This window comes from Crotalus tigris, unplaced genomic scaffold (genome assembly GCF_016545835.1).
Source record: "Crotalus tigris isolate CLP2741 ecotype Arizona unplaced genomic scaffold, ASM1654583v1 scf7180000018783.1386937, whole genome shotgun sequence".
In the NCBI taxonomy this organism is placed as follows: domain Eukaryota; kingdom Metazoa; phylum Chordata; class Lepidosauria; order Squamata; family Viperidae; genus Crotalus; species Crotalus tigris.
The window spans coordinates 830,478-846,911 of record NW_024097198.1 but is presented as its reverse complement, the minus strand read 5'-3'; the positions used below and the strand labels follow the sequence as shown (position 1 = coordinate 846,911).

General features: G+C 46.5%; 1 protein-coding gene across 1 annotated transcript; it reads right to left on the bottom strand.

The window, feature by feature from the left end:
• Nucleotides 1-5,802: 5,802 nt before the first annotated feature.
• On the bottom strand, nt 5,803-14,728 carry COTL1 (coactosin like F-actin binding protein 1). The gene is made up of 4 exons (XM_039356036.1): nt 14,224-14,728; nt 13,045-13,127; nt 9,652-9,809; nt 5,803-7,550 (listed from the first exon to the last, which is right to left on the bottom strand). Exons 1-4 carry the CDS (start codon nt 14,298-14,300, stop codon nt 7,440-7,442), a joined length of 429 nt encoding a protein of 142 aa, XP_039211970.1. The 5' UTR covers nt 14,301-14,728; the 3' UTR covers nt 5,803-7,439.
• Nucleotides 14,729-16,434: the final 1,706 nt, after the last annotated feature.

Sequence of the window (16,434 nt, the reverse complement as noted above, 5' to 3'; positions counted from 1 at the left end):
AGGTTTTCTTTCCTGATGGTTCTGCCTCTTTCAGGATGCTTTAGAATTTCCTTTGAATGTCTCCCGGTGTTTTTTTTTTCATTTTTCCTTTTTCAAGTCTACCGTATGCCTTGAAGTTCTGAAGGCTGCTTCTGCTGACCTGGTTTTCTCTTATATGCCATTCCACCAGACTGAAGGCTTTCTAGGTATTTGCATCCCCTACTCTGAAAATGCCCTGTAATAGAATAGGACTTGTGTACACATAGGGTGGTGGCATTTTTACTTTTTTCCTCAAGGATAGGGCCCAAACGAAGCATCTGCAGCCTCACGCTTCTCCTTTTGGTGGGGGAGGGGCCCCTTTATATTGTATGTTTAGGAAAGACGCTCGGGAATCCATAGCATTGCTTTTGGGAGTCACACGAAGCCTTGGGCTAGGCAATTAGATAAAATATGGGTGTTTACCATCAAAAAGCAAGTGTTCCCTTTGTCATCCCCTCAACCTCCTAGTACAGTGGTTCTCAACCTTTTTAATGCTGCGACCCCCAACCGGTTGTAAGTCAAGGACTACTCAACTGGTCGTAAGTCGAGGACTACTCAACTGGTGCAGCACCGTTTGCAGAATGGGACTTTTGGCGGGCTCAGCAGGGCAGAGACAGCCTGGACAATTCCTATTGGCTTTTGAAAGCCAATAGAATGAGACTCTATTCAAGAGAGTCTATTCTATTGGCTTTCAAAAGCCAATAGAATAAAAGGGAGTAGCACAGCTAAGGAAAAGGGGGAAAAAATGGCGGACTGCACTGTTTGGCGCCCCCCATGAAATGGTCGTTCGACCCCAAATGGGGTCCCGACCCACAGGTTGAGAACCACTGTCCTAGTACATTGGATGACTCTAAATTGTCATATTACAACAGAGGAAGAGAAAATACTTCATAATGAAATCCATATCTGCCTCGCTTGTCTGTTTCCTGACTAGCCTCCTTAAGGCCTCTGCTCCATATCGTCTTCCTGACCTGGTCTCTGTTCCAAGATCTCCTTCAGCTTTGGCTACACTTCCTCTTGGAGAGGAAGTTGGTCAGTTCACTGCCCAACTTTGTTGCTGTCTTCATTGCCTGACTTCCGTGGAGCAACGGAGAATTTCCTAAGTTTTGGAAACTCTTAATAATTCTCCTTGTTGCGGAGTCAGCTGAGACGGGACCCAAAAACTCCACCCAGACAGCTGGAGAGTCAGAAGGATGACTCCTCTACAGGAAACGCTGATGATTTCTGTTATGTCCTGGGAGCGATGGCGAGTGAAGAAGACGCATTTCTAGTGCTCTTTATTGTGCATTTAGTCAAAACTCCAACAACGAGCAAAGGCACGCAGGCCTCCTTTTATACGTCCCAAATCCCTGGACATAATGGCAACATTTCTAGGCACTTTCGTGCCTTGTGCATGTGCCCTAGGCTGGCGCCACTCAGTCTGGTCCCGGGCAGCTTTTGCAATTGCCCGGGAACCTTGCAATGTCTCAAGCCTGCATTTGCAGGCTCAGGACACAACAGTTTCAGAAATTCAAGAGGTCCTACGGCAGTGGTTCTCAACCTGTGAGTCGGGACCCCATTTGGGGTCGAATGACCGTTTCAAACAACGCAGTCTGCCATTTTTTCCCCCTTTTCCTTAGCTGTGCTCCTCCCTTTTATTCTATTGGCTTTTGAAAGCCAACAGAATAGACTCTCTTGAATAGAGTCTAATTCTATTGGCTTTCAAAAGCCAATAGGAATTGTCCAGGCTGTCTCTGCCCTGCTGAGCCCGCCAAAAGTCCCATTCTGCAAACGGTGCTGCATCCGTGGAGTAGTCCTCGACCGACGACCGGTTGGGGATCGTGGCATTAAAAAGGTTGAGAACCACTGTCCTACGGTGACAGATCACATTTCAGAGATTCCCCTATGAAGTCAGAATATGCATGGACTTTTTAGGAGACAATCTCTTCCAGATTATGAACTAAACCAGAGGGTCCCCAACTTGTGCGCTGCAGCCCACTGATGGGCCATGAGGGATTTGCAACTGGGCTGAGGAAACGGCCGGCATGTGCTCATGCGCACTCTCCATTTGTGTGAGCGACAGGCACGTAGGCATGCTGCTTATGGAAATGCAGCTACACACTTGTGCCTCTCAGCCACTTGTGCGAACCATCCCCCCCTCCCCCGCTTGTCTGCAAAGCCAGAAACATTGGGGAGCTCTGAATTAAACCATCTTTCAGAACAGACCTCATTTATACCATTACTACCTGATTCATAAATCTTCCCAGCCTATATATCTCCCTCTCTCCCTCTCTCTCTCTCTCTCTCTCTCTCTTCCTCCCTCCCTCTCCCTCCCTCTCTCTTGGTGAAAAAGTACCTGCACAGAGACAGCCTTGAATAAAATATATGGAAGATGTCTCGAAAACATGAACTTAGCCCAGGAGAACATGAAGGCGTGAGAAAGAAACTCAAGACTGTCCACTGTGAGTCTCTTTGGTATAAGAGACAAGAAAGGAGAGCTGTTATCAAGCTTTCAAGATTCTGTTACTGTAGCCTTTTCAATGAAGTAAAATTCAACTATTAATTATGACCTCTGTTTCCTAAAGTTGCTTATGATGAAGTCAGATCTTAAGTGGCAGTGCTTAGTTCAAACATGGTATATCTTGAAAAAAGCTAAGCAAACTCCTAATAAGGAGACATTTCCTGGCAGTGAGAACAATTAACCAGTGGAACAACCTGTTTCTAGAAGTTGTGGGTGCTGCATCGCTGGAGGCTTTTGAGAAGAGATTGGACAGCCACTTGTCTGGAATGGTATAGAGCTGTGATGGCGAACCTTTTAGAGACCGAGTGCCCAAACCGCAACTCAAAATCCATTTATTTATTGCAAAGTGCCAGGGCCGCATCAGCATTGTGGTGCCCTCGGGGGGGGGGCATGGAGGCATGGCCCACTCGGTCGGCGTGGCCCACTGAGTGGGCATAGCTGCGATTGTCACGTCAGACTGGGTGGACGTGGCTGGGGTGGGCATGGCCACCTTGATGTTGCTCATAGGGGGGGGGACGCCTGTGGGGGCCAGGCAAGGTTGGGGATACAGCGGATCTCTGGTGGGTGGGGTGGTGGGCAGGATGCCCAGCATAGATGGGGGAGGCACGCAATCCTAACTGGGACTGGGGGCCCATGGCGCCGATGGGGATCCAGTTTTCCCTGCTCGGGGTGGCCTTTGGCTTGCTGGGCATGGTCGTGCTCTACCACCTCTACTCGACCTTGCTAGCTGGCCGCTTCGCCTCCTTTGTGCTGGGGGGGGCTGCAGTGGCGGCCTAATGGACCTGCGCAAGCTGCTGGCAGTGGCGGCACATGTGCCCACAGAGAGGGCTGAGTGCCGCCTCTGGCATGCGTGCCATAGATTCGCCACCACTGGTGTAGAGTCTCCTGAACCAGTAGGAAATTGGGCTAGGAGACCTCTAAGATCCCTTCCAACTGTGTTATTCTGTTTCTTGGTTTGTTCTTGGAAGGGAGGTTAGAAAGAACACGCAGATCTGAACATTGACAATGGCCAACTGGTTTCAGCATGCGGTGAGGGGCAGTTGACCTCGACTTGGAGAAGACGTTAATTTCCCTTTATTTCTCCCTTAATGACCTGATTTGGGTTTATTCCATGACCGTGGGTGCAAATACATCTTGGAGGTGGAGAAAAAAGGCTGGATTGCTATGACAACTGTTGTCAAGGAGTCTGATAACAATGTGCTCAGAGGGGGAGGATGGGAAAGAAAAAAATCTGATTTTAATCATGGCGCTTTGCAATCTTCTTGAACAGCCTTTCCAAGGAGTGTTGCATATCTCTTTCTTGCCCTCTATTAAACATCTGGATTCTGGCAACCGAAATATCGCCTCCCTAATCTGATTTGCAAGGGTTGTTCAGTCGACTCAAAATCTACATCTGAAGTCTTCCCCCACACAGATGAAGTAGAAAGATGGGTCAACTTGGTTTCTACGGGCAGTCCCCCCCATACGACCATAATCCAAATGCGAAATTTCCATTGCTAAGCCAGACAGTTGTTAATTTTGTCCCATTTTACGACTTTTCTTTGTTGTTGTTAAATGAATCACTGCAGTTGGTAAAGTGAGTCCCATGGTTGTGAAGTGAATCTGCCTTCCTCATTGACTTTACCGGTCAGAAGGTCGCCATAGGGAATCGCATGACCCAGGGACACGGCGACCATCATAAATATGAGTCAGTTGCCCAGTGTCTGGAATTTACGGGGATGCCACAGCAGTGGCAACTGTGAAAAACGGTCATAAGTCATTTTTCTCAGGGTTGTTTTAACTTTGAATGGTCAGTAAATGAACCGCGCTAAGGACTTGTTCGTAGGGGGAGCGGTTTTTGTCGTTTTTCTCTTGGAAGGAACTGCAATTTCTGGGCCTTTCTCAGTTGACTTGGATTAGACGGTGAGCAACGAGTTGCCACCTTGTTCGAAGTCACCAGGGCCAGATATAAGCCTAAGCCTCAGTTAATAGGCTGAGAACCACCAAGAAATCCTCGCTGAAGGCAAGATTAAGGACATCTCCGTAGGGTTCCAGGAACTACAGCTGTTTTTATCACTATAACAACACACTAATGTGCTTTCAGATCGGGAGCGTGTGGGAATTAGATGTAGGTCAATGAGCACAATTTCATACGCTTGGTTAGAAAGCATCTTGAGCCAGAAAGCCATAGAATCACAGGGTGGCTGTGGGGCTGCAGAGATTGGGATGGGGACTGCCCCACAACCCTTCTCATCCCCATTATAATAATCAGAGACCCAGTCCCTTTCTTAGCAGACTCTCCTCAGGTCTGATAGTCATACAGTTCCTCATCCTGGACACCCAATGAGTCATTCATCTGAATGCTTGCTGTCCTGATGCAAAAAGGGTTAGGAAGAACATGGGAGCTGGGGCTTTGAATAGGCATGCATGCAAAGTTTCTACCTGCCCCCTCCTACCCCCAGTACACAAGGTGCTACTCAACAGGGAAGAGCTGCTGAAGCCGGGGTGTCCTCTGGCTCCTTCTGAAAGATCATTACATCTAGAAAAAAAGGATGCTATCTAGAGATGGAAGAGAGCACAAGAAACATCTAGTACAATTCCCTTCAATGTGCAAGAAGATTAACTAATCAAAGAGAGAAACAACCAAGAACTAAGGAGACATTTCCTGACAGGGAGAACAATTAATCAGTGGAACAGGTTGCCTCCAGAAGTTGTGGGTGCTCCATCACTGGAGGTTTTCAAGAAAAGAGACTGGATAACTATTTGTCTGAAATGGTGTAGGGTTTTCTGTTTGAACAGGGGGTTAGACTTGAAGGCTTCCAAGATCCCTTCCAAATCTGTCATTCTGTTAATCAGACAATCGTCAAGAAGTAGCTATCCAGCTTCTTCTTAAAAGTGTTCAGAACCCACCTCTATACTAGACAATGATGGATGTTTTTCAGGAATTTTTTCTAATATTTAAATGACATCTAGGTAGTTAAATGCATACTGGTCATTTCTGATCTTACTTTCTGCTGGCCTGTAAAATATTTTCTGGCCATTTTCCCTGTAGCTTCCCTCTATATTCCTGAATTTCTTGCAAGTCGTTTTTTCTTTAGACTTGACGTTCTTCAGACTGGACCCATCTCTTCATCACCCAACCAAAAACTGCTGGAACTATGTAAAGTAGACATGGTCCATGATTTGACATCCAATACTCTTAACTGCTAATGAAAGACTAGAGGAGACCACACAGTTCCCATTCATTCCCAGTCGAACCCCACCAGAGTAAATGGAAACTTTCAAGCATCAACATTTCACAAGAGTGCAACTCAAGGCTGTTGTATAATTGTTTACAAGTCCTCACCAGCAATCATCTTACACATTCAGGGTACAAATGCAGAAATTTTAAAAAAAGTGAACAATGACAGTACAAAACAGTACAATCAGAAAAGGAGACATTTTGTTTTCTCCCTTATTTACTGCTCTTTACAGCAATGTTTTTTTTTAAAAAAGAAAAAATAAAGGAAAAAAGGAAGGAAGGAAGGAAGGAAGGAAGGAAAGAAAGAAAGAAAGAAAGAAAGAAAGAAAGAAAGAAAGAAAGAAAGAGAGAAAGATCACATGATGCATAACCAAGCTGTTCCTTTAAGGCAAATTATATTTCTTCGTATTCCATGAAAAACTGAAATAAAAGATCGTATTTTTCCCTTGATGGCTGTTTAATGCCAAATATTTCAGCTTCTCTTTGACCTTTAGTGACGTTAGCATGTGTGGATTTCAGGGGCTGCAAACAAACACATTCACTACTCACCCCCAATCCCCTCTGACCTTCCACCCACACCCACATGCTTAGAAATCCCATTCTGTCCAGCGCTGCTTACTCCTAGGAAAATGTATGCGCAATTGCAACTGGAGACTACAACACTCTGCACAGCTCTTTGTGACAAAGTTCCATTGGGCACAAGGAAATTATTTTTAAGCACAATGGTAAAATCCCACAATCTGGCATGTACCTAACCGAAGAACCAAATCTTCTGGGAACAGAGATCTGAGTAAATCAGTTTGCTTATGTGCGATAAAGGAAGCTTTATGTCCCACAAATACATGACTTGTTTCAGTCAAGGCTCAAATCAGTGCTCACCCTTTACTACTAGGTGGTGCCTGGCCAAAGAGGCTGGCCCAATTTAAATAGGATTCCATTTCAGTGAATCAAATGCCACCTTGTATTTAACATTCTCTCTTCTACTTCATTAACAATCATAACCTGTACTAACTTTAGAGAGTTGCATTTAGCCTTGAGGGGGGGGGGCCTCAGGCCACAGCCCTTTTGCTATTTTGGGGGGGGGGAAACAGCAATTTTGTGCTTTTTGTTGTTGGAAAAACCTAGAAATAAATCCTCCTGTGGTGTGGATTTCTCATCCAACACAGCAGAGAGGACTTTGGAAGAAACCATGAGGTTCACGGGCTGCGTAACTCATTCTGCACATCGTAAGCCCTTCAGCTGGTCTGTTAGGGGAGACGGCCGTCAAGAATGAATTCGTTTTTCAACCTTGGAGACTTTCTAGACCGACAGAAGGGTTCACAGGAAGATCTAAAGCTCTCGAGAACCATGTAGCAGGCCCTTCAGCCAACACCTTGACTTCTGGCCAACTTCCTATGGGGCCAGGTCCCCTAGGTAATGTTCGTGAGAAAGACAGTGGTTAAAAAAAAAAAAAAGAACTCAGAGAGAAAGATCACATAAGAAGGAGCTGGTTTGGCAGATGGAATGGAAAAAAAAAAATCAAGGTCCACTTCCTGTCCACTTCTGGAGACAGGAACAGGCTTCGGAGAGGCCTTCTCAAACTTGCCTCAAGTCATCCTCCAGTTTTGTTTTCACAGGTAAATTGTGCTTTCCCGCCTCCTATACTGACACATCTATTCAGGTAGCTGCAGGAGGCACGGGTGTTGTGTTCCTCTTCCCGGTTTACTCTGTCTGAGCGTCATAATTTGCACCTCCGGCTTTCTTCAACTCACTCTTGATGTAATCGGCATCCAGTTCCTTGTGGTCACTGATCACAAACTCTTTGGCAAAATTCTGCAGGAGACAAAAAAGGTAGAGCGTGTTTAGGATGGGATCGGATAGCAGAATGTCCTCTCTAGGAAGCAGGGCTGAAGGAGATGGTGGTCTGCACACTTTTTGAACAGGAATGGAAAGATTTCCCAAACAGTAATTCCAGAGAAACTCTTTCACGAGTTTGCGGTAGTTTTCCACTGCCATAATGTCTCCCTCTTCTAATATTCATCTGAAACCATTATGGCAGGGACCTAACCCAGCAGTAATCACAGCGTCATCAGGATGGCTGCAGAGAGGTGTAAGAAAACAAAGAAAAAGTTTATTTCCCAAATGTTAGTACATATCAGATGTGTTGTAGTTGAACTTTCTGTCTCAACCACGTCCGTTATGTACCAATAGTCCTTACGTTGTGACTGTAATGAAGGCTGCTCATCATGGTCCTAACTCATGATGGTAGTAAACAGTCACATAACCAACCTGATTTTACGACCTTTTTTGTGGTATAACTGCCCGGCAGGTGCCCAGCAACCGAGCGGTTTGCAGCATCCTACAAGGGCGACTATCAGAAGTTCACATCTGGGTCATAAGTACCTCCAGGTAGGTCCATCAGAGCTTTGAACAGACACTCAGTAATCGGTCATATGTTGAAGACCCCCTTTAATTCAACACAGACAGAAGGTCCCAAGTTTGGGAAATGTTTCCTCTCTTTTTCCAGGAAGGAGAACAGGAGCAGGTGTGGTCAGAACAATTCCTCATGGATGAGACTGAGCATAGCTCACCGAATTTGAGCAATTCTTAAGCCAACGACCCTCTTGAAATACACAAGAGAGCGTCCTTTCTGTCTGTTTCCTGCTGAAACCATTTTCTGGATCCTCTTAAAATGCCATTCCCAAGACAAACAAGGGTTTTTCAGTCTCCACACACACCCCACTCAATTTGCCATCCCATGTTGGCCTTGGCGATGGCCTGGGGATGAATGACCACCTCTGTGTTCCTTCTAGACAGCGTGAGCCCCACAAACAAATACATCCATTTGTTTGGGGTCAGGAAGCTGGAGGGGCCTTGACAACCTGAATGGCTCCACACAACACAAAAGGCGGAGTCTGCGTAACACACCAAGGAGAACCACAACAAACATCTCTGCAAACATTTCATTCAGTCCCTTGGGCAGAGCAAAGAAACTGAAGCTTATTTGTAGTTTAGCAGCCAAGCATTAATGTCCTCCATAGCTTCTTTCCACCTTATGGTCAGTAGCATCAGGACATGTAAATTAGCCAGTTTAATGGTCTTGGAGGATATTTTCCTTTAGATCAGGGGTAGTCAACCTTGGCTCTTTTATGACTCGTGGACTTCAACTCCCAGAATTCCTGAGCCAGCTAAGCTGGCCCAGGAATTCTGGGAATTGAAGTCCACGAGTCATAAAAGAGCCAAGGTTGACTACCCCTGCTTTAGATGCTGGCTTCCTCATTTCAGCAGAAGGACGAGGACACAAAGCAGTTCAGGATCACTGGTGCAGATCAAATATATTCAGTCAATTTAGCACCCTTCTTTTGACTGCAACTGCTACAACCCCTTGCAAAGGTTACAACAGCTGGGCTAATGGAAGTTGAATCCAACATTTCTAGAAGATGTTGCCCTCTTTATTTCTGCTGTAAGCCCAAGGTTAGGAAACTTGCCATGTTCCCAATTTATGGACTCTCTCGCTTCCAGCTAGTGGAGCCATAAAAGTAATTGAGGGTGGTAGAATAAAGTGCCTTGGTCCGCATTAAAAAGAGGATACTAGGAATCAAATCTCAAGGTGCAACCAAGGATGTCTCTTGTTAGCACTTTCTCCTGCCTCAGTAAAGTGGAATCAGGAGTCCTTGGTGCTCTCTGAGAGTGGTGGTTTTCTAGCAAACATTTCATTACCCAAACTAAATAACATCATCAGTGCTATAAGCTGGAAGCAAATCCTTCTAGCATTGATGATGTGACCTAGTTTGGATAATGAAATGTCTGCAAGAAAACAAGCAAGCGCAGAGAGCACCAAGGATCCCTCATTTCTCCAGTCTTCTTGTACAGCTTCACAAAAATCTACCTTCTCGATGGGACAAGAAACATTGACATGAACACCTCAACTTACCTGGACAACTTCTTTCACGAGCGTCTTATCAGTCCCTGTTTTAGCTCTCTGAAGGCCACTGACGTTCTCCCCTATCCAGGTGATCAGTGCAAACTTGACTCGCTTGCTCATGGTGTCTCCAGTGGTGAATCGGATGAAGCCAAACAACCGAATGTCATCTTGAGAAAATAAAAAAATAAAAATAAAGCAATGGACTGGAACGGACGGAGAAGCGAAATTCGACTTCCTCCAGCCGCATACAAAACAAATTTTCATTGCTAGGATTCATGACCTCCTCTGAGTTATTTGATAGCTGGGGATTATATCCTATCTGCCATTCTGCTACTTATATAGTAGAGAATATTTGTAGCTCGGGGTTGAACTGTGGGGTCCTTGGTGCCCTCCGAGCTTGGTTGTTTTGGCTACTGCTACTTATTTTTTCAAGACGGAGAAATTGTGGGGCTTTCCAGACTACTAAGTCACGACACAGGTAAAAAGGAGCAAGGTTTTGATTATATGGTTATGGCCACCATCTTGAACTTTTTTTTAACCTCTACCTCTGGACACCTTTGGCCCAAAGGTCTAGGGCAGTGATGGCGAACCTTTTAGAGACTGAGTGCCCAAACCACAACCCCAAACTCACTTATTTATCGCAAAGTGCCAGGGCCGAATCAGCATTGCGGGCCTTGAGGGGGGCATCGGGGTGGCCCACTGGGTGGGCGTGGCTCCAGTTGTCATGGCAGACTGGGTGGGTGTGGCTCGGGTGGGCATGGCCACCTCGATGTTGCTCATGCGGGGTGCCTGTGGGGCTGTGCAGGTTTGGGGGAGATCCAGGGGGTCTCTGGCGGGTGAGGCGGTGGGCAGGAGGCCCAGCATAGATGGGGGGAGGCACGCAATCCTAGCTGGGACTGGGGGGGCCATAGTGCCGATGGGGATCCGGCTTTCCTAGCTTGGGGTGGCCTTAGGCTTGCTGGCTGTGGGCATGCTCTACCACCTCTACTCAAGATTGCTAGCTGGCCACTTCACCTACTTTGTGCTGGGTGGGGCAGCCCCTCAGGGCCGTGGCAGCCTCATGAACCTGCGCAAGCTGCTAGCACAGCAGCATGTGTGCTCACAGAGAGGGCTCTGAGTGCCGCCTTTGGCACACGTGCCATAGATTTGCCACCACTGGTCTAGGGCAATGTTTCTCAACTTGACAATGTTAAGATACGTGGACTTCAACTCCCAGAATTCCCCAGCCGGCCATGCCATCTTAACCTTGCCAAATTCTGCTCTAGAACATCCTCAAGCACAAAAGAACTTCTGCCGAAAAACTGAAAAAGGAAGTAAATAGAAGTAGAGACACATCAGGCCGTGATTTGCGTGCATGTACATGTGTGTGTTCAGGGAAACAACAAGGATCGCCAGAGAGAGGCAAAGAAAGAAAGAAAAAAACCAGGGACTTTCCTTTGTGGAAAATTAAACTGGAATTCCAAGCAAACTGGAAATTGGAAGCAGCAGCAGAAGGAAAAGCTAAAAAAAAAAAAAAAAATGGCATCTGTCCTGCAGCCCAAGGAAATTGAATTATTATTATTATTATTATTTTGCAAAGGCAAAAAGCAAAGGGGAGAAAAATGATTTGCAGACAGACAGGAATGGGCTGTCCATGAGAACCTCAACCACAATCAATACCATAAGGAGGACTCCTCTTCCTCCCTCCCCCAGCCATGCTATGCCTTGTTTCCCAGGCTGTTGGTCCTTTAAAGTCAACATGAAAGAAGAAAGCATAGGGTGGCAGGAATAGAAGATGAAAAACACGACATGAACCATTCAGGATGTTTCCTGCTGCAAGCTTTTTTCTGTAAGCTGAAAGCAAAAGAAAGCAGGATGGAAGTAAAAAAAGGAGGGAGTGGGGGCTTTGAAATACACACACACACACACACACACACACACACACACATTATAAAATTTGGATTGCTAGCAAAGAATTAAGGGAGAACGGAATAGCTATTTCGAACTTTTTAGTTCTCATCAACCAGACATACCCTTCTGAGATTTGAACCTGGGCTGTCTGCATGTTAAGCAGCTGTGTTAACCTCTAGGCCACAGGCTCTTTCTCACTTTGTTAGCTGTGTCTGGGAAGAGACAGGGGGAGGAATTACCTTGAGTGCTCTTTGATGCACCCTGTCGACCCAAATATGGGAGAAAGAAATCTTTTCTTCATATATATATGAACAACTCATTTATATGAATCTATGACACCCATGTCTGTAACAGCCCCTTTCACGATTTCTCCCCAAAAAATCCCTTCCCCCCCCCTTTGCTTTAATTCATGGCTGGCTGGGGAATTCTAGGAGTTGAAGTCCACACACCTTAACATTGTCAAGGTTGAGAAATCCTGCTGTAGACTTTGGATCCAGAGGTGTCTAGAGGAAGGGGTTAAAAAAAAGTCAAGGGGGGTGGCCATAACCATACAATCAACCCATTCACGTGGCTTTATGACATCCAGGTCTCTATCAAACCCCTTTCACAATTTCTCCTGAAAGCCCTAATGGTTCATTCCTTCCTTCTTTCCTTCCTTTTTTTCTTCCTTCTTTCCTTCCTTCCTTCCTTCCTTCCTTCCTCTTCCTTTTCTCTCTTTTCTTTTTTTCTCTTCCTTTTCTCTCTTTTCTTTTTTCTTTTTTTTGCTTTAATTCATGCCAGAATGGGTGGCTATAGAAATCAAATAAATAAGCAAGCAAGTTTGCAGTTGCTTGGAAGTGACATCATAAACATGTCAACCCAGACCTTTGCTTGGGTGAATGTGCAGAAATGCTACTTTATGCTGGTGAAGAATTGGGTTTTCTTGATCTGCCTCTCTGTCCATGCCCAAGAATGTTTGAACATTGGTAGGCGGCCCTTCCCATTGGCCTTTGAGCCACACATCCATGTTGAGGCATGCTGGCTCTTGAGATACAGAAGGAGAATTTCTGTACATTCCTGAAATACAACTTCCTCCACCCAAAATAACGTCAGGCTCTGTGTATTTCTTACATCACTTGCAACAGACAGCTGATGTTGGAGGAAAGTTAGGAGCTGCATTTGGGTGTGAATTAAAACAAGACCGAGTTTCAAGGGTCGCCACTGACAGGTCGAGCAAGACAAATAATTCCTGGAAAAGTCCCTCTTATTGGAATTTGGACTCTTGTTGAAAGAAATAAAATCACCCGTGAACCCTCTGAGGTTTTCTTTGAAGGGAGGACTGAGAATTTCCCAACAAAAGGCTTGTGAGATGGATGACATCATTACAGTTCAGGGCTTTTCAAAGCATTTTTGGAGGAAGGGGGTATTGGAGAGTGTTTTAAAAAAGCAAATTTCAAGCTGTTTGGCCTTTTCTTTCTTCCCCTTGGCAACCGAGGAACATGTGTTGGTTGAAGAGAGCAAGAGGGAGCTTACCTGTACACTGTCGTATAAACTCTTCGTATTCCACGCCATTGTGTCCTGGGATGATGGTGGAGCCCTCGTACTTAAATGTCACCCTTTGGGAAAGGGGGAAGGAAGGTTAAAGGGAAGATGGAGAAGCAGGAGAGGAGGGGAGAAGGAGAAGAAAGGAGGGGGAGAAGGGGGAGGAAGAGGAAGAACAAAAGAAAAAGAAGAAGAAGAAGAAGAAGAAGAAGAAGAAGAAGAAGAAGAAGAAGAAGAAGAAGAAGAAGAAGAAATGATTCATCTCCAATTCATCTGCACAATTTCAGATGTCTTGCACCTCCCCAGCCAGACCCAACCAGGTTTTTATAGAGTGAGATGACCCAGTTCCTACCTTGCTCCAGAAGCTTAGAAGAAGGAGAGCCTGGTGGCTCCCAAGGAAAGATGATGTCATGACCAAATATGCTTTGCAAGAACTCTAATGATAAGTTGAATTCTTTCCATGCAAGTCGAACAGTTTGGGTCTCAAGCAAGAGGCCAGCTTAGCCAACACAGAAAAATCTTACCCCACACAAGGACCTCACAATGGGTTCCAAGGCCCATCATCCCCTCTGTGTTAGCTTGGGAAGATTGGCATGGGTTCCAATGCCCATCACCCTCCCCCATTGTGCTAGCCTAGGCATTCAGAGAAGCAGTGCAAGATCAGAAGAGGTGGAAAGTCCTGGCCTACAGAATTGCCAAGTGCTGGACATAACTGAATTGGTAAAGTCATCATCATCAGGAAGACGAGCATCATGGATTCCAATGCTCATTATCCTCCCCCTACTGCTAGCTTGGGAAGACAGGTATCATGGGTTCCAATGCCCATCATCCCCCATTTTTGCTGGCTTGAGAAGACAAGTATCAAGGGTTCCAATGCCCATTATCTTCCCTCTTATGCTAATTTGGGAAGACAGGCATCAAGGGTTCCAAAGCCCATTATCCTCCCCATTGTGCTAGCTTGGGAAGACAGTATTATGGGCTCCAATGCCCATCATCCTCCCCCCTTGTGCTAACCTGGCCAGACAGGCATCCTTGAACCCCCCCTCACCCTCCCCAAGCAAAGCAAATCCCACAGAAAGATCCCGAATGAAAGGGTCTTCTTCCCCGGCTTTCGGTCCCTTTCGCTTTCCCGGCGGTGAGCTGCGACCCACGCTCGGCTGGGCTCCTTACCAGTTCACCCCCGTGCTGTCATCCCTCACCAGGTTGTAGGCCCTCCGGCAGGCTTCTTTGTCGATCTTGGTGGCCATCGCCGCTTCTAAGAGGCGCTTCCGGAACCCAAGGTAAGGCGGGCGCGGGAGAGGCGCCCAAAAAGGAGAGTCGCCCGCGCGGCGGGAGAACAGCGAAAGGGACCTGCGACCCTTAGGAGAGCAGGCTTGAAAAGCATCCGAAGGACTGAGCGGAGGCTGCGGGGGAGGCGGCCGCCGAGTCCTTCTGCTTGCTGCAGTCGGTCCCGCAGCCTCACCGGGAAGGGGTCGGTCCGAGCGGATCCGGCTTAACCCCCTCTCTGCCGGCCGCCCTGCTCTGCAGCTGCTTTATTGGCCCGATCCGAGGAGGAGGAGGAGGAGGAGGAGGAAGAACAGCAGGGCGAGCTGGGCCGTCTCCTCCCCTCCCTGCAACCGCGTCCTCCGACGCCCCTTCTTCCCAGCCCGAGGGGGGGGTCTTTCTGCCCGCCTCCTGGCGGCTCTTCCTCCCCTCCCCTTCCCTTCTTCTGCAAAAGGAGACAAGGGACGGAGGCGGTGCAAAAAAGAATGCAAACGCTTTTATTGCTCCTCTGGAATTTGTACAGCTTGCTGTGCGCCGGAGTGGGGAGGGGAGGGGGATCTGAGGGGGAGGGGGGTCTGAGGGAGTGTCTGCGAGCCCGGGTGGGTAGGTGGGTGGGTGGGTGGGTGGGAGACCGCGGGTGGGTGACAGCCAGCTAGAGAACTACCTACACAAGATGATTTGGAGGAATTGTTCTGTTAAAGGGGGAAGGAAAGGAGAGGATTGATGGCCTGTCTGCCTGCCTGCCCTTTGGATGCGGCGCAGGGGTGGCCACAGCAACCGCTCCCATCCCGTTTGCAACCCGAACCGAGAGGAGAGGGCTAGGTGGGAAGGGAGGGAGCTTAGCAACCGGATTCGGGCGGCGGGATCTGCGCTTGAAACTCTGGGCGGCCACTAGGTGGCAGCAGAGAGACCCGGAAATCTGCAGAGAAAGTTTTTCCCGGGTAGCGCAAACTCCGCTTTGTAATAAACCGGATTGATTTTGAATTAAAGCCCTTCGTTGCTTAGGGTTTTCTTTTTAAACTTTTTTTTTAAGGTTTAACTCCTTAATAATTACTGTTAAATCACTTGCCTGGCCCCGGCTTTTTTCTCCATTAAGGAGTAGAGCTCCTAGCTTCCCTGGATATATTGCTTCTAAATAGTTCAGTAAAAGCAGTAAAAAGCATTAAAACAGTAAAAAAAAACATTAAAATGTCTAATTCGAGCGCATAAAAAGCAAGATATGTACTTCTGCTATTTCTGTGCTCATGACATTGGTCTGACTTTTAGGGCTGCCACCGTACTTATCTTTATATAGGAATGTTTGTTCCTTGCAAATAAAGTTTTGGCCAAACAGTTCGGTTTGATGAAAGGCGAAATCATGGAATCGGACACCCCTTAATATGCCATGTGAACCCAGAGTCTTCAGAAGATTTTCCTTGTGTACTTCCAAACAATCGCTTATAGACAAACCCTGAAAAGGAGAGCAGAGAATAAATAAATCTGATTTGTGTGGTCATCAAATTTTGGAAGCCTTATGAATGAGATGAGAAGCTAGTCTTTCAGTTAAGGAAGAAACAGCTGAGCACACAATTCATACAGATTTTTTTTTCTTTCCTTTTTTTCCCCTTCCCACTCACCCTTGCAAACCTGTGCGTAAAAAGCTAGGGCAGACCAGTTATCTCTCAATTTACACACTCCCTCTGGGGCATTTATCTTTTGAATGTGGAAATTGAATTTTATTTCTTCGGATCTATTTCAAGCGCAGCTATCTCCCTCTACTGGACTGAAAAAAAAAATCTGTTTTTTGTTTTTTTTTTGGTGAATGTTAAAAGTAACAAAAGCAAATGGAGGCTGGCGGACAGAAAGCGTCGGACCCCCCAGCCTGGGGTGGGGCTGGCAATCTAATAAATTAAAAGTTAACGTTGATTACTTGGGTTATCGCAAAGATCAGGAAACACATCCTGTCTCTGTCTGGCGTTTGGAAACTACAATATTGCTGCCTTTAAATTTTGCATTAGTTTTTATTAACCGGGCTGAAGGTTTCAGAACGTGGTAGGCCTAAAAAGTCCAGGACAACCTTTTAAAAAATAAAAACAACTCTACCAATACAATCATGCAGTTTTCCCAGCAAGAAAACAG

Excerpts from the sequence above, each read along its gene's own strand:
- COTL1 (XM_039356036.1), bottom strand. The coding sequence starts at position 14,300 with ATGGCCACCAAGATCGACAAAGAAGCCTGCCGGAGGGCCTACAACCTG. Across the intron at positions 13,128-14,223 it reads GACAGCACGGGGGTGAACTG|GGTGACATTTAAGTACGAGG; the intron begins GTAAGGAGCCCA and ends CCTTTCCCAAAG. Across the intron at positions 9,810-13,044 it reads GTTTATACGACAGTGTACAG|ATGACATTCGGTTGTTTGGC; the intron begins GTAAGCTCCCTC and ends TATTTTCTCAAG.